The following is an 18,587-nucleotide window of genomic DNA, read 5'->3' as shown; positions in this document are numbered from 1 at the left end:
CTGCAACACACTCCCAGGGGAAGTGGTGGAAGCAGATATGATAGCAATGTTTAAGAGGCATTTAGACAGGTATGTGAACAGACAGGGAATGGAGAGAGATAGACCATGTGCAGGCAGATGTGCAGTTTAAATTGGCATCATGGTGGGCACAGACATTGTGTGCTGAAGGGCCTGTTCCTAGACTGTAATGTTCTTTGTTCTATATTAATCTTATTCACTTATGTTTCAAGCTTCAGCTAGTGTCTCCCAACCCCACTGCTCTTTTTAAGCTCCCGAGTCTTATTTCTTATTGCTGGAACTCACTCCAACAACAAGAATGTGCACCTTTTGCTCTTGTACCAAACATTGTGATTTACTTTTACTCCTCTTAATCTTCCCAGCTTGAAATACACGAAGTAATCCACAGGTTACCAGCCATTTCACATTCATGGTTCCAATCTGGATATGACTTTTGGATAAACTTCCTGCAGTTTTTCCCAAATACACAACAACAACAAAAAAAGCACAGCAACACCCTGTTGTGATGGAAAAAGAAAAGGCTATATATATATATATCTATATGGACACACACACACCCCTGTGTCAATTTGAAGTGTACAAATTGTATACAGGAAGTCCCCAGTTACGAACCAGTTCTGTTTTTGAGACTGTTCGTAACCTGATTTTGTCTGTAACTCAGAAGTGTCCACGCACGCGCACTTGGCCCGGGGATCACGGCTGCGCATGACCCCAGCCGCACATATGCACTTGGCCCAGGGTTCCCCGGGCACATGTGCGCACTTGGCCCGGGGTTGGGCCAAAGAAGGTGTACCACCGCCGTGGTAGGATCGGGAGCCGGGCCCGCTTACGAACCGACCACGAAGGTTGGTTCGCGAGTACGGGACTTCCTGTATATCAAATTGTCTAAATAGACCCATTTAATTCATGAACTGTGCATCATTACCCAAAGTCTTAAATATTTCGAGGATCTAAGACCTATGAGAATTAGTCATACCTTATCATGACAGACATACTTGATAGAAATATCAAATAGTTACCTGATTTGTTTGTATATTAATTATAATAACCTGAAAAAATAAGCAGAACCACATGGTCTAAGTGGAAATGATAGATATTTGTTCTATACTTACCCTACGTATGGCTTCCTCCTCTTCTTGACGCTTTTCATAATGTGCAAAATCATCAAAGATTGAAGTGGTATGCTTGTAAGTAGCAATTATTTTAAGCACTAGCTTGGCTTTTTCTAGGGGCACCTCCTGTGTGTCCCTTGAGTTGGTAACTGGTTTGTTATCATTATTTTCCAAACGAATATGCCGTAGCTGGTTATTGGGCACATCTTTTACAAAGATCCACTTCACTTCAAACTTGCCCTTCCATTTATCTTGTGACCACACTCCAGCATAAGCATTATAGTCCACAGCTGACTTCATCTCAGCCACTCCACAAAAATGTCCACTTCCATTTACACTAAACAGTAAATAGAGTGGTCCTTTACCGTTCAAGGAGCGGAAAGCAGCATCCAAACGTTTATTACCATGCTCAGTACTGCACCAAATAGAATATTTGATGGAACGGTGTATATCATCCTCAGAGTAGCTTTTAATTATAAATACTCGACCCGTCTTCAGACTCCAGTCAAAATCTTTGGGGTTGTAGTTGTGTATGCCTTTCAGTTTTTCCAACACAGGATGTACTTCTCCTCCAGGCAGTGAAGTGCTTAAAGAGGCCATACCCAACACAAAACTCTCGCTATTAGTGCCACTGTTCTGATTGAAGCCAGCTCCCCGATTGCGAGGAGCCACCCAGCGGTTTTGCAACTGCTGCTGAACCTGAGGTTGTTGAGGCCCCACATGCTGTGGTTGTTGATGTGCTGGTTGGGTCTGAATAGCAATTGGCTGCTGTGGAAGCTGATGTTGCTGGATAACAACTTGAGGAGGCAGAACTTGCTGTGTAGGTGGGGCTTTGGGCACATTACCTTTGTCTTCCCAAGTTCCAATATTCATGTTATGTTTTATAGGTGGAGGTGGCACTGCAGATCCACCTAACCCTACGTTAGTCTTAGGCTTTAGCTTGGGCTGAGGTTTTGCAGGTTTCCTAGCAATAGCAGCCCACGATGTTGGTTTAGGCGCTGAAGTGGTTGTTGCTGGAATGCTATTAGCAACAATGCTACTGCACATACCTGTGTTACTAAGAGCTGAACCTACAGTTTTAGTGACAGCTGTTGTCATATCTCCTCCAATCTTCAGTCCAGTCATGCCTTGCTCAATGCTATTTATGCCAGGCACTTTGCTCAGAGAGTCACTTCCAAATCCAGCTTGTCCATCAGCTATGGCTCTTCCAAGAGAACTGGGTGGATATCCGTAACTGTTATTATATGCAGAACTTTGTGTTGACTGTCCTTGAGATCCACTCGCTCCCCAGGTAGAAAAGTCGGCATTCCCAGGAAAAAAGTTAAATCCATGTTGATTCAAAAATGGTGGGGTGCTCCCCAAGGCCCCTGGTTGATTAAATACACCATCTGGTATAAAGTGATGCTCACCATTGCTCATCTGTCCATATGTTGTTAAGTATGGCATTGGAGGATCTCCCCCTGTTGACCAGGGAGCTTCACCAAGTGAATATGGAAATCCAATGGAAGGAGCATAGTAACTGGGCATGTACGGATCTGACATTGGTGGGTAGCTGTTGCTCTGCAAGAAATAAAAACAAAATTTAATCTATCAACACTGTGGAAGTACTATATATTTTTCCCATATTCTATCAAATTTGCAGTGCTACTCACTCCAAACTAGCATACATGCTGTTATACATGATATCTGCAATAAAAGCAACTGCATTTAAATTAGTAGTCCTTTAAGCCCAGAAAATGCTATTCTTGGGCGAATTAGCTAAAGCCTCATTTGAAACCCCCAGCAAACTAAAAAGTTAGACCTTTAAACTGATTAGTCAATTCATAGCTATTTTCAGCATGTGGGAAAGTTTGTCTAAGCCAAAACAGGCAAACTTATTTTTTCAGCTATGTCACAAATGTGGTTATATGATACAATATTTTAACTGATTTACAATTTAAGCGCACAATGCACTTCCTCATTGTTGTTATATCCCAATAAAGATTACTATTCAACAAACATAACAGTATAGATTTTTTTTAGTTGCACATTTTAAACCACAGCTGGCAAATCATTTCAAATGCTCATTTGAGGCCAATCTACAGAAAATTAGTCAGGACTTCAAAGAATTATTTACACATAGAAAACTCACACCTTCCAGATATGTGGCAATGCTTGGAATTTAATTTTATCCTCAAGTATAATTGCACCACAAACCTAACTAAAAAATTTTAGTCGACTCAGTGGTTCAGATTGTGCGGATGAGTGGCCAGTGGTTGCCTAGAAAAATGCAGTGGCACATTTAAAACTTCTGCACCTGCGCACTGCAGTGCAAAATTCAAAGGGGGTCAGATGCCAGCACAAACAACCTTCTGCAGAGTGCCTTTACGTTGCCACTTAGTCTGGCATCGTTATTAATCTTACCCACCCAAGGAGCCAGAAACACATTACACAGAAACCCTCAACCTTACACATCTAATATGGTCCCATTGAGGTCATTAACCTTTATTTGAAAGGTAAAGCAAAAGCGGATTTTTCCAATTACTGGGCATGTTGCAATAGAACGCATTTCTCAAATTTAAATACATTTCCATTGTTTCTGAATGTCTGCAATCAAAGATCTTTAGAGTCAATGGAAATTGCTTTCTGGTAGTACAAGCTATGGTGGTCTGGCTTTATAGTTGTTAGGAGCCATGCAACTGCTGGGATTGTGTGGGAGGCAAGCTTGAAGCACAGGCCAGGTCAAGGACAATTCAGCTGATTGTTTCTATTAAATGTGAACTTACACTTCTAAAAATCCCCCAAAATTTTTCATATTACAAAGCTTAGATCCTGCATAAAAATTTCTCTGCAAGATCATAAACACAAGTTTATTTCAGTGCCCAAGTGCTCTGAGCCTCCATTAAATCAAACTGGTTTCTGCAATCATAATGCTGTGGAATAATCAAATGCCCCAACTATTTTTGCTTGGAATACCATCAGAACTTTCTTCCTTTCTATTCTGCCATTTGCCTAATTATGAGTAACTTCTCCAGTTCTGTCCAACAAGACCTTCAAAGAGCAGCTTGATTTAATGTGTCAAGCAAAAGAATATAGCCAGAAATAATTTTATCAAATGTAAAGATTCCAGTAGGCAAGTGACTAGAATGCAAGACTGGATTCCTGGTTGATTTTAATTGTTCTTAACCTAGGTTCTTGAGATAACTGTACAGCATTCAATCGTGATCAGCTAACTCATAGATAAGGCACTAAACCAGAGTCTTTTTTTGCTCTTATAGACTAGCATTCTATTCTGTAAAACCTGAATTACAATAGTTATCTCAACTACCTGTTCTTGCCTGCATTCCCCATTTGATACAAAAAGCCAGTGTAATTTTAAGTTGTCCCCTGTATTTAAAAGTAGTCCACAGGATCCAGAAAGTAAAACATAGTGCTGGCTGAACCTCATCTCCCATTTGCTTAGTTCCAAAATTTTTCAAAAATTGATTTATAGAGTTGTTTCTCAGGCCTCAGTCCAAAATCATTCTCTAGCATCCACTGACTATAATAAAAGTTTCCAGATAAATAGATGCTGTTGAGCTCAATGGCGTACATAGAATCTGTACTGTCACCACCATAAGCATCACTGTGGTAATTAATCAACATACAGTTCAAATAAGACGAGTAATGCTAAAACAGCACATTTCACTTTAAAACGAGGGCCCTGATAAATCAACTCTCATCTTCCTTCTCCTTTCCATAAATGTTCTATTGAAATTAGATGTCCTCTTGTAGGTGAATTTAACTCAAACAACTAATTTCAAGTTGCGACTTATACATGCAAATAATGCTAAAAGAATTCCCATGATTTTTCTTCAAGCAGGATTTTCCAATCTTTCATTTCAAGTGTCGGAATCATATTATACAGCACAGAAACAGGCCTTTCAGTGCAACTAATCCATGCCGACTAAGGTGCCTTCCTGAGCTAGTCCCATTTGCCTGTAGTTGGCCAGTCCTGGTACGTCTTTTAAATGTTGTTAATGTATCCACCTCTATCACTTCCTCTGGCAGCTTGTTCCATATACCCATCTCCCTGTGGGGAAAAATATGCCCCGCAGGTCCCCTTTAAATCATTCTCCTCTCACCTTAAACCTATGCCCTCTAGTTTCAGTGCTTAGAAGGTAGAACATGAACCTCTAGAAGTTCAAAACTCCAAGATTATCTGCTTGAAATGTACTCAATGCCTTAACCAAATGACTTTACTCAAAATACTTTAAACCCCAAATCTTCTTGCTCAGATATAAATGCCACCATTTAGACAACAATGACTTTCAAGTCCTTATCTCCATCTCAGATAATAACCATTCAACATCAGCAATCAAGCTTATTCATTCTTTATTTGCATTAGACAGCCTTTCGATAGTTGGTCCATACTAACCCTGTCTCCCCACATCATCTGGTGTGGTATTAACGCTTCTCTTTGCTCAAAGTTTTATGCACATTTTTAAATATACTTCTGATAACTATAAATAATACACAAGACTTCTTTATGATAAATACTTCAGAATAAGAACAAGGAAATAAAAATTTGCAAATAAAATTGTTTGAGTAAGCTAAACTGATGCCTAGGTAAGTTGCTCACTACTCTTGCTTACAACCTGAATTTAAATAATGATATACAATGCAACTCCTATCAGAATCCCTATCTCAAGCTCTATGCAGATAACCGTTCTTACCAGACAGCAGGGTTTGCCGATTAACATTTCAGTTCGGTATTCTTAGCACATGAAACATAGGGGACATTTAAGAATCACAGGCTCAATGCCCTGAGCATGCTTTCTTAAGATTACACCACAGGAGACCATTCAGCCCATTGGGTCCATGCCAACTCCCATTTAGTCTCATTCCCCTCTATTATTTCCCTGTATCCCTGCAATTCATTCTCTCATTCACACCCATCAACTACAAGTCTTTTTTTTAATTAACCTATACAGAGTTAATTTACTGTAGCCAATTTAATCTTTTTTTTAAAAAAGGGAGTGGCTCCTAGAAGAAACCCAGTAAAAGATCTGTACAGATAGCACCTGAGATCAGAACTGAACATGGGTCCCTAGAGCTGAGACACCAGCACTACCTGCTGTCATCCTGTCACCCAATTAATGGCACATTTAAGGCTGAACAGCACCCTTTTCTGAACAGATACTGAAATGCCAGGAAGATGACAACTGCAAAGTTTCACGATTTTGAATCAGTTGGAACTTAGCATAACTAAATGGTGATGGTATTTCCTCAACAACTGCAGACTACCACCTGATCAAACTATACCAACAGCACATCCCTTAGTTCTACTTAAAGTACTGGTGCATTGCCCATCAATTACAAAAGGAGTCAGCTGTGGCTCAGGCTTGGGTGAAAGCCCCTTCACTATGTCTGGGCTAACACTCCAGTACTTAACCAAGAGTTTGCTGCACTGTCAGAAGTTTTGCTTTTCAAAAGAGATGTTAACCAAGATTCCATCTATTCTTTCAGGAAGGAATAAAATTATCCAATTTCAGAGAATAGCAGAGTAATTAATTACTTCCATCCTTGGGCAGCACTTGCTACTAAATAGTAAATTAAAATAGCAATAAAAAAAAACATGTTTTTTCATTATTGGTCATCATATTTCCTCCATTACAACACTAACTTCAGAATAAATTTTATTGGGCGTGAAGGGGAGATGTCCTTCCGCAGCAAAACATTATGTAACTGCAAGTTACGTCAGTTAAATATTTCAATGGCAAACAAGGGTATCCAACAATGCAATTTACTTTTGTTGTGATTAAGGTACATTGCACTGTTAATACTGAAAAATAAAAACTTTTCTATTTTAGGTCAGCACTAAGTATTTCCCTATAGAAGTGGGCAAAATTTGATGTGGACAAATTGTTCTTCACTCTTTAGGTCGTATTTCAAATTTGAGACCCTCTGTCACTCATTCATCTTTAAATTTCCCTCAGCAGCCACCCTACAATCCAACTGACAAAATGGTTACCAATCCCAAATTAGGGATGCTGCACACTGAACGTCTATTGCAAGTGGAAAAGGGCTTGAACTCATTCACTTATTTTAAACAATGTTACAGCCAAACACAGGAGACCTACCCTAATTGGGGAACATACTTCTACTGAGGAGATTGGTACATCAGCTAACAAAATAAGATTCTTATTTGTTCTACCTTTGCATCTACATTTTTTTCTACACAAATTTAAATTAGATAACTAAATACCAGAAACTCACCAATACTTATGCACCCAGTATGCATTCCATCCATTCAAGGCTTTTGCAAAACTTCCTATTGCACCTAATCCACAATAGTTTAAACCAAAGCAATGAGTGAGAAAGCACAAGAAACAACACCATACACTGACCCATTAAGCTTCATTAAAATTGGAGAAATTAAATCTGTCATTTGATTTTGCCTGCCTACACTGTTAGTTAAGAGCTTTAAATGAACGGAATAGTAGAACAGAAATCTTTTTCCAAAAAGAGCCAATTGCTTTTGAATGGAATTATAGAATAAATCACGTTTTTCTGGCAAATGCAGAGATGCACGGGATTGAGAGAAGAGCAGTAAGGAAGGCGAGACAAGGGGTTCCTGACTGATCAAGATATTGCCAGTGACAATATGTCTGAAAAACTTAAGACACTTTACATGATTTTATACTGTTCATAAGACCCAATGATCTTTTCCCTTCAAATTTTACTCAAACATGCAAACATCTAACTTCATAACAGCATATTACATTTATAATTTTGCAGCAAATTCAAAACATCCCTAAAAAGGACAACAAACAGATGCATATACATTAGGTTTCATCATTTTGCTTGACGCAAGTTTGAATGTTCATAGGTGATTTAACTAAGCTGAGGATTTTCTAGCTGTACTAGTTCAATATTTACTGTCGGTTTATTGGATTGTTTAATCATGTTACTTGTAAATATCATTAATTAACAGATATGTAGCTTTCAAATCAGAGTAAGCAAACCACTAACATAACTTATCACTGCTGTACACTGTTCTCAATCCAGATTCAAATATATAAATACGACCAGAGATTACTGCCTATTTTAGGAATGTACAGTTTCGTAAACGTGCAGAGGGGTCAGGGCCTGAAATTATGAAGAAGCTGAACTAGAGAAATAATCTAGATTTTAGTGTAGCACCGAAAACATTTATAATAACTCTCAAAGTATTCTACAGTAATATCAGAAATTCATAAGCGCACAGTAAATTTCTAAAAAATAAGCCACATTGCCACATGCAAGTGATCCTTTACTTTTAACAGCAACAGTAAAATCTGGTTAACTCCACAGAAAAGTTGGATCAGAAGGTCCTGCATCACTTCCATTACCCTGGGAGGTAGACTGAAGTGAAAGTAGCTAACATAAGAATGTTACTCAATCAGCAAGGAAATTAGTTGTGAAAGATAAAGAATGATTTAAACAACTAATCTTCAAGTGCTACTTAATAATATTTGAGGTCTAATATTAGTAGATGATTCATAAAGCATTGTCAAGGTTGCCTGCTAAACAAAAGGACTAATGCACAGGATCACAAGAGGCTGCAGAGGGTTATAGACTCAGACAGATCCACCATGGACACAAGCCTCCCCATCAAGGACATCTTCAAGAGGTGTGTCTCAAGAAAGCAGCATCTATCATTAAGGACCCTCACCATCCCGGACATGCCCTCTTCTTGTTACTACCATCAGGGAGGAGATACAGGAGCCTGAAGACCCAAACTCAACGATTCAGGAACAGCTTCTTCCCATCTGCTGTCAGATTTCTGAATGGTCCATAAACACGACCTCATTCATTTTCTCTGCACTTTTTTTTTTGTAATTTATAGATTTTTGTCCTGCTGCCACAAAACAACAAATTTCACGTCATACGTCAGTGATAATAAATCTGATTCTGAAAAGGACTTTTTGGTATGCAGATTTGCAGTGACAAAAATTCAGCTTTAATCATTCTGGCAATCTAATTATTCAAAGAAGTGCAGCTCACATCTTATGCACAATGGATCTGTCTTCCATGGCAACAGGTAGTTGGCAATTACTCCTATGTACATGGTCATCTAGCGATGATTTTATTAAAGTGCATTTCTAATTGTAGGTAATTTAAAGAGAATTAGAGAAAAAAATTAATGGCCCCAATTTCAGCTGGATGACCCACTCTCTGCAACTGCTTACACAATATGGATGGCAAGGGCCTACGCTACTGGCCTGAAGCCATGAATGGTAACTTGGTGGCAACTAACATGAAAAAGCTTCACCCTGAAACTATGACTGTTGACAAAACCCTGCCCCCAAGTATCAGAAGTCTGTGTGAGTTTCCTCCGGGTGCTCCGGTTTCCTCCCACATTCCAAAGACGTACGGGTTAGGAAGTTATGGGCATGCTATGTTGGCGCCGGAAGCATGGCGACACTTGCAGGCTGCCCCCCAAAATCACTACGCAAAAGATGTATTTCACTGTGTGTTTCGATGTACATGTGACTAATAAAGATCTTATCTTATCAGATTAAGATGATAGTTCAGTTTTAGGAAATGTCTTAAAAGAAAAACCAGACACCCAGGAAAGAAATTCTTGAGTGTTGGGTCTGGTTGACAATAGGCACAGCCAAAGATGATTTGAAAAGAATTCAAGTCCTGCAGAAAATCAGAGTTGGAGCAAACCAAGACTCTTATCAACTTGGAAAGGATGTCTGATTCACCAGCAAGACCAGCATTTATTGCAAATCTCCACTCTCCTTCTGGAAGGTGGTAATGAGGTGCTGTCCTTTTGCACCGCTGCAGTCACATGATGAAAATACTGAAAGCACCATTAGGTAAGTGGGTAATTCCAGGTTTTAAGGAATTGCAATGCTTTCCAAGTGACTTGAAAGTTACAATGAAGAATGGATTGTGTCTAATGGTGTGCAGCTTCTTGAACAGTATTGGAGCTGTATTCATACAGGCACATGCAGACTATTCCAAAACATTCCTGACTTTGCATTGTAGATGGCGTGAAAGCTTAAAAGTCAGGAGACAAGGCAATCATTGCAGAATATGCAGTATCTGACCTATTTTTGTAGCTAAAGTAATTAATGGCTGATCCAGTTAAGTTTTTGGTCCATAGTGACACCCAGGCTACTGATGATGGGGGAGTTCAACAATATCATACATCAATTTCAGGGTTAGGTAGTTAGACTTTCTCTTACTGAAGAATGGCACTGGTGTGTCATTATTTAACATCTTCCCAAGCTGACAATTCTCCACGTCTTGCAACATGCAGGCACAGACACCTTTGTAGCCCAGGAAGTTGCAAACAAAACTAAATAGAATGCAAACGTCAATGTCATAGATAGACAAACACATTATGAAGGGAAGGGCATTGAAGCAGCAGCTGCAGATGGTTGGGTCTAGGAAGCTTCCCTAGGGCCCCATGCAGTAAATGTCCAGAAGATAACTATCATAATCACCCTTGTTGTTCTAGGCATAATACCAGATAAATGATTCCAATGCTCTCCTGGGCTCCCATTTTGCACCACATTTAAATGTAGGCTCATCCAAAATTTTACACTATGTATTCTAGCTCAGGGAAGGTATCTCTACCGCATCATCCCTGCGCCCAATTGCCACTCAGGCCCCTCAATATCATACAAAGTCAAATGGTGCCCTGATTGAGAATGCATCCCTTTGACATCACCTTTGAAATTTAGTATGAGGGGTCCAATTATGATTGACCCGTCACACAAGAGTAGTAATGTGATCATCTGTAGTTGTGTGCCTTTTCATCCACAAACTATGTTCACCACAAATTAGTGTTGAGTGGTGGAAGGGGTTTAAGAGATGGAATATGAAAAAAAATTGCAGCTTTTGCCCTCAGGTCAAGAATGGAATTTTTTGCTTCCTAGTCAAGAATAGAAATAAATTAGCAATTTCATTCTAAAATTCTATTTCTCCGGCACTTTTAGGACAAGATTCTTGAACTATGATTTTTTTCCCCAAATAAAATAATGTCTGTAAGTTTAATGTTGATTTATACCAAAGAGCAACTGCTACATCAAAGGTATAGCTGTGTACAGGGACCATCAAATATATTTCCTAACATTTTAGAAGCGTTTCTCATTTTAATGAGAGCACTGCTGCAATGTGGTAATTCTTGATGCATTAAATTCTGACCGGAAACCATCTAAGATTCCATTGGAATTGTATGTTGCTCGAGGTGGTATAATTTAAAGTTATTTGATGTATTTACTTTGAATATTTCTGTTGGATCACCTCTATTGACTGGATCTTGCAATGTAACATTCTCATGTGCCATTTTACTCCATTCAGTGTGGACCAGCATATGCAATTTCCCCTACCTGTTCTTTCTCCTGGTCTGTCAGACATACCAGGAGCAGAAGTGAACTGCAAAGCTCGAGTACCCACCTGCCGCCTTGGTCATTCACAGAGTCGAGAATTCCCTTTGGCTGAGCAACGGACTGGGCAATGCAAACACACGTGATCCCACAAACACGAGCCAGGCACCTTCACTTTGAAAAGGCCGACGGTAACCCGCTCCTTCATTTCAAATAAAGGACAGAGAAGGACCTCATGGAATTTGCAGAGGCACCACAAGCAGGGACAAAGCAATCTGGAAAAGAAAGTCCAAATCCCAAAGTGCGAACTCTACTTCCCTAAGATTTTTCTCACAAGTTACTCGCAGCAGAATCCAGTAGATAATTCTCAACTCTTGAAGACTCCTGCCAATTTGACAGGGTTGGAAATGCAATTTCTATTACAGCATAACCCTAATACAGCACTCACATGTATGGACTTCCAGCAAGAACTATTGGATGGCAATTAACAATGAGCACTGTGGCGAAATATACACCTATCCTAGCTAAAGTTAAAAGAACAATTTAAAATCAGAATTTGCTAAAGCTACTGAACAGATCAAAGCTATTAATTTCAAAATTCTATTTCACCTATATTCATGATTATAAATGTTGAATGAACATCTATACAACATTATCCTTCAAAATCATTCTGTACCACAATTTGATTTCCTCATATATTTGTTCTCGAGAAAAGAGAACAAATTTTGATCTGATATTTAATAAGACTTTGAAACTTCTGCTTTCTCAGAAGTGTTACCCATTGGATGGTATTTTAAACCCCAGGGTTGGGTCCACAATAAAAACCCCCACATCACTATGCAAAGTGGAAAGGAACAATTCTTCAAGTATCCTGATCTGTTTACTCGCATAATTGGGGCAACATTTTACACTCCAGTTAATTACTCGTGCAGCAATTCACAGCATCTAATTTGAGGAAGGCTTCCACATTTTTAAAAAAAATTAATGATGTAATTAGTATTTGAAAATAAACTAAATTGCACAAACCCAATTTAAGACAAATAATCTAACAACTTAGTCTTTCTGCAAATCCTCTCCCCTTAGGCTAGTATTTTCCAGACTATGCCTGCAGACCACCATCTCATCCAAGACTTTCTCTCACTAAAGTACCAAAGCACAAAGCACAGATGGAAAATGTCATCTGCACTTTGGGGATTATTGATTTCAGAGTAGATCAAAACAGCTAAATTCTTCAGCATTAGAATGATTTCATTGCCAGCTGCAATAAGTGCCTAAAATGCTGCTGTGCTTATCTGACAGCACTGCTACCACCAACAGTCCTAAATTCAAAAACAACAGTGAAATCTTAAATGAGGCAATACAAAGACAGAGTTCAAGATACAAGATATATCATGTAGGCAACAGAGCTTAGGCAGCAATATTATAATGCTGCTACTAGCAGCAGTTAGGATTGGCTACTGATCACTTTGGTTCAAGAAAAGCTATGGACCTATCTTAAACATATCCATGTTTGCCATAAGCAGTTGTCCTCCCTGATCAAATGTCAACGTTGCAACTTCCACACAACTTACTTTGATTCATTAATATATTTTCCTATTTTTGACCTACATCACAGGCATGCAGTCCCAGGTTAAGTCAACTTTACTGCTCTATACTTACTACAGTAATTTTATCAGCGTTTAGCAATTTGAAACACTGACAATGAAAAATGAAAGTAATATCTTTCCACTGTGCATGCATTTTTGCTTTAAGAAGTAGCAATGCATACAATATTTGTCAATACTCTGAAAACATTCTTGATAAATTAAGGTACTTACCTGATTTGCCTGGCTCGTTAAATAAGGTTCAAAATCGTCATCATTCACTGTGTCTTTCTGATGCATCGAACCGTTCTGAACTGTAATTAAAAATATTCCATTAGTAACTGCTCCTAACCAATGCAGCCACCTTTTAAAATACAACTTTCTAAAGTTTGTTTAATGTAGGCTAGCTTAACATTGATTTTGTTATGTTGTAGTAGCCAATGATGAAAAAGACAGGTGGCCCATGAAATGCTAATGGATTTATAAACAGCTTCAAGACATCCTGTATGAACGTATATGGTACACTTAACTGAACATTATGTAGTTTCTAAGTTGCAGATTTTTTTTTAAGTTGCATTCCCACAATACCCAAAAGAGATTTAGGACAGTTAAGAACAATATGAATGCACAGCATAGCTGGCTAATTTTATGGTAATATGATCAATATCTGCAGAGCATATAAACAAGAACCAAGAGAAATTAATGCCAACATCTGAACAACAGTCCAGCAAAAAAAAAACGCAACTAGGAAACCACTCTGAAAAGAAACATGAGCATTTAACCTTGTAGTACACATCATTCTGCAGGTAAGGGTCAACTTAAAACCAAAATAAGTCTAACTGTAAAATTGAAAGAACCTTAAGATCAAATTTTAATTACTCAATGAACTATGCACACTGTTACACACGATGTGTAACAGTGAAAAAAAGTATTTTAATATTACCTACAACTGTAATAGTGTATTATAAGCATGTACAATTTTTAATGTATTACTCAGTTTTCTTGAAGCACGATTTACATTAAACGTCCATGCAGATTGTAAAAACTCTTCTCAATTTTTCTTGATCAAATGTGGTTAATAGTAACAAATTTTCTTACTTCTTTTTCAAAACAATGGGTGTTTTACATCCACAATACTATACCTGATCCAATACACTATTGCATGTTTTTTTGATTAAAGATTAAAGAGTCTCCCATGGCAATGTTAACAGCAAGACAAACTATTTGCTAAAACAAGAATATTATAGCGCAAGTCAATATTCAAGTACAGATGTACCTACAAAGACTATTTATTATTAATTGTTTGGCAAGTTCATACCCTGGTGAGTTCACTTTTTTAAAACAATATCATGTGACAATGAAATTTACAGTGGCGAGTACAAGTGTGATCAGAAAGTTTGTACACAAGTTTTCATAATCTTAAATCAAGAGATATGCTACAACTAAAGCAATTCATGAAATGCATATTGTATTACTCTAATGATAAATCCTTGCAATGAATGCCACATCAGAATTGGTATTAAATACTGGGTTGTCTCAGATCAATTAAGAAGCTGCTGTTGATAAATGAACATGAAAACCGTTACAGCTGGGTTCCAAAGACCATTTAATTCCATATATTTCTCTGAAAGGAAACACACGTTCATGGCCAGCTGCGAATGTAGATATGACTAATTGCATTTCTAATTAGTAAATAAAAATTGGGCATCCGATTTCACTTTCAAGTTGTGTAAACGTCTACTTTAACACTTTGGCAGTTAAGTGGCAAGAATGAAAAGCAGACAGCGCAAGTAGTTTGTTTGATTGTTGAGTACTTGCTGGGTTACTGTGACACAAGTGAATATCTGCATGTAGTACATTCACCTGAATTGCAAATTTGTATAAACATTTTCTACCAAAATTAATTCATGGGGTGAAAAATGTCATCGTATCCACACCTGTACCTGTTCTGCAATGCACAATGAAAATGCTGCACAAAATATTTGATTGCCACATTGCACTATAGGTGGATAGCTGATTTATTTTTCCTTGGATAAAGATTTCATTCTATTTTTGATCTGACATCGACCATCAGTGCATTCTACATATACAAAATCCAATAACAAAATTATTGTAACTAAGGAAATCCACAGTGGACCACTTGTATTGAATTACAATGCAGAGTTGAAATATTCTCTCAAAAAATACTCTACAGAATTATATCTTGTTTTCCTTTCTCTGCCATTACACATCTTCCTTAAGAGAAAATAAAATTGTCTGTACTGCTGCTTTTGTTTCTGCAACATAACTCTCAGTGGCCATACTGCAAATCAAACAATGCTTTCCTGCATGCAAAAGTTATCAAACATTTCCATATGGCATTCAAATAGCAATAAATTTAAGGATTTTTAAAGCTAAGATGAATGATTTCAGATCTCTGCTATTTGAAATTGGTCCATCAACTGACCCAAATGTTAACAACTCAACCATTTGAGATCCCATCAGCAGTAAACAATGCACACTACAATTAGCTGGGCTCAGCAAATGGGCATAAACAGGAAATGAAGTCAAAGCTTGGTACATTCTTAAATACTTAGCTAATTTTATTGAACAATATATGCATAGTCTATGTACTGAATTTTCTCAATTTTCCCAGAGAAATTGTGGCATTTCACAATTCTAATGTAACTAATTTTCAGTTGCATGCAGAATGGGCCAAAACTTGCTTTCAAAATAAGCTAAGATCAATAGCATATTCTGTTATTTAAGTAAAAGGCACAGCAACTTCAATTGAGAGGCAAAAACGCATTTAAGCTCTGACATCCAAATGTTGTTGGCTGGTTTATGCCATTTCCCCTTAGCTTTGCGAAACTCTGCTTCCTGTCCCACTATTGAAATTCATTAAATAGCACAAAACTGCTGCACTTGCATTTCAGATATAAACTAAGCTTGCCATAGTTATTAAGTATTATAAGTATGAAATTTCACAACCTGAGGTTTTTATTGCTGCTTGAGATGACTTGAATTTAAAATGCATTTTAAAAAATACTTAATTTTCCTTTCTTTATAATGCAGTCTTTCTTTCCTTCTACTTTCTGCCCAATTCCATCTAATTTCCTTTCCAATCACTATACTGCTAATTTCACAATACTTCAAAATTTTTTTTAGTGGTATAACTGCATGCCTTGTTCACTCAGATTCCAGATGCTTTTATCTCCCTCATAGCACTGGTCAGCTTGCCCTCAAACCTGAGACAACATTAAAAACCTGGAGCAAGTCTAAGTAATGGCAAATGGGTGAGAAATACCATGCCACAATAAATTATGACCCTAATTTTAAATAGTTGAAGACAGTGTAACTAATTGAACTCAAAACTGCAAAAATAAAACAAGCAGTTTCTTAATCCCCATATTGTCAGTATTTCAAGTATGTTATAAGGTGTGCCTAAAATGTTTGTATATTTGTAAATATGAAAGAACTGGCAACAATTTTTAATGAGCATTATATTATCAATGCATAGTTTAGGAAGGAGCCATATGGGGAATTAAGGATTATAACGAACAAGCTGGAAAGTGAAATTGAGACCATGATCAGATCAGCCTTGATTTTATTTAATGAAAAAGCATTACTCCTGCTATGCTTTTAGGTTCCAAAAATATGTACAATAGTAGCTGAATGAATTAGATAGCAACTAAGTGAAATTTACTTAAGTATTTTTTGTATTTTTAAAAAGCAAATATACAGTGCTATTTTCAGAAGTAAACAGCAAATCCTTGGATTACAAATGTTGCCACTGTAAATCAATATTATTGCAAACAAAAACAGAATGGCAGAAATACTCAGCAGGTCAGTCTGCATCTGTGAAGAAAAACAGCATTAATGTTTCAGGTCAATGGCTCTTCAGAGATGTGTCTGATAAAGAAGCACTGGCCTAAAACGATTACTTTATTTCTTTATACAGGTACTGCCTGATTTGCTCAGTATTTCCAGCATATTCTGTTTCAGATTTCTAGTATCTGCAAAGTTTTTTTTGCTTCAATTACATCTTAATTTCATTTTCAGACGTTGAATCAAAGTAAAATAACCATTTTGAAAAAGGCTACAAGCTAAAGTTCAAATAAGTGAAATTAAACCTCAGACTGAATAATCACATTCATACGCCGTCAATGAAAGCAAACTGAAACTTGCGTCAGTCAATTTAATTAATTCCCCTGGACAAATTGCCTCAGATTAGAAAAAAAATGCCCTGCAATATAAACATTAAACATATCCTTAAATTATATAAATGGAAAAAAACTAAGTTTCCAAACATAGATGAGTTCTGAAACAAAAGCTGATGTTAGGAAAAGCTTCGAGTTAAAAACGCTTTAGTAAAAGAAACAAACAAAAAAAAGTAAAAAAACAATCTGTGAAACTAACAATGAGTTACGGACCAACTCACCTTTACTTCCCTGTCCTTTCGGTCTCTGATGTATCGCGTTTAATAGAAAGCAAAAGTGCAAAAAGAAAAAAAACAAAAAAAAGAAAACACCCGTCAGTACCTTATGGAAATTCGGAATTCAGTATCAAATTATCTAAATTTTAAAAGTAATAAAAAGACCTTGTTGCGAGAGTGTAAGCGACAGGAAATGTGCGAGGGAGGGTGCGAGGGAGGGAGGGAGGGAAGGAGGGAAGGAGTCGTGGCCTGCGAGCAGGCGGCGGGCCGGAGCCGAGCACTCGCTCCCCGCCAGCAGCCAGCGCATTACCTGCTCCACGCTGGTCGCAGACATTCTTCATTAAACAACAGCGGGCAGGGGCTCGGCCGCGGCCTCAGGCTCCGCCGACTCTTTTTTTTTCCGGAAAAAAATTAAAAGAAAAACCGAGCTCCCGGTGGATGGCGCAGCGGGCCGGGCCGGTGACGGTAAATCCCAGGCGGCGGAGGAGCGGCCGCTGCCTGCGTGCCGGCGGGCTCCCGGTCGGCTCGGGTCGGGTCGGCTCGGGTGGGACGGCGGCGGCTGCCCGTGTGTACGTGTCTGCAGCTGCACGGTCCCTACTCCTCTCGCACACAATGGCGGAGCGCTCCTGCACCCACTTCCGCTCGCAGCCTCTGACCTTCCGGCATCTGACGTCAATGCGAGAAGGACAACCGGAGGAATTGAAGGGGGGCGGGGGGGGGGGGTGTGGAAGAGCTGGGCGCCAGGTGCAGTGCGGTCCTCCGGCCGGGAGGGCGTAATAGGCGGGGCAGACCACGCCTCCGAAACTGGCTCAACACAGGTCCTTAGCCCCAAACACTGCCACCTGTTGGAACCGACCTGCACAACACTAGCAATGCAACACTGTGGATCATCTCTTGCACCACAATGGACTTGTCTCTGATTGTCTTTTGTTTTGCACTAATATCTTGTGTTTTTTTTCCACTGTCTTGTATGATTTATGTATAGTTTATATTCTGTGTATTGTCTGTACCTACCTGCAATGCTGCTGCAAGCAAATTTTTCATTCCACTGTACTTTGTGCACTGTACTTGATTTAAGATTTATTTATTTCCAAAAACAAACTTTATTCATAAA

General features: G+C 38.5%; 1 protein-coding gene across 3 annotated transcripts in view; it reads right to left on the bottom strand.

The window, feature by feature from the left end:
• Window positions 1-18,147, bottom strand: part of ythdf3 (YTH N6-methyladenosine RNA binding protein F3) — a 31,370-nt gene extending 13,223 nt beyond the window's left edge. The window contains exons 1-4 of one of the 3 annotated variants that reach the window (XM_052022665.1): window positions 17,784-18,147; window positions 17,480-17,504; window positions 13,294-13,373; window positions 1,131-2,690 (exon numbers count right to left, since the gene is read on the bottom strand). In XM_052022665.1, the coding sequence (XP_051878625.1) occupies window positions 1,131-2,690; window positions 13,294-13,373; window positions 17,480-17,504; window positions 17,784-17,807 (1,689 nt within the window). In that variant the 5' untranslated portion in view covers window positions 17,808-18,147. Of the gene's footprint in view, window positions 1-1,130; window positions 2,691-11,546; window positions 11,752-13,293; window positions 13,374-17,479; window positions 17,505-17,783 lie in introns of all 3 variants that reach the window. The other 2 variants (XM_052022667.1, XM_052022666.1) reach the window with 2 other exon arrangements.
• Between the last annotated feature and the right edge of the window lie 440 nt (window positions 18,148-18,587).

Source organism: Pristis pectinata, chromosome 9, assembly GCF_009764475.1.
Source record: "Pristis pectinata isolate sPriPec2 chromosome 9, sPriPec2.1.pri, whole genome shotgun sequence".
In the NCBI taxonomy this organism is placed as follows: Eukaryota; Metazoa; Chordata; class Chondrichthyes; order Rhinopristiformes; family Pristidae; genus Pristis; species Pristis pectinata.
This window is presented reverse-complemented; position numbering and strand designations above follow the sequence as displayed.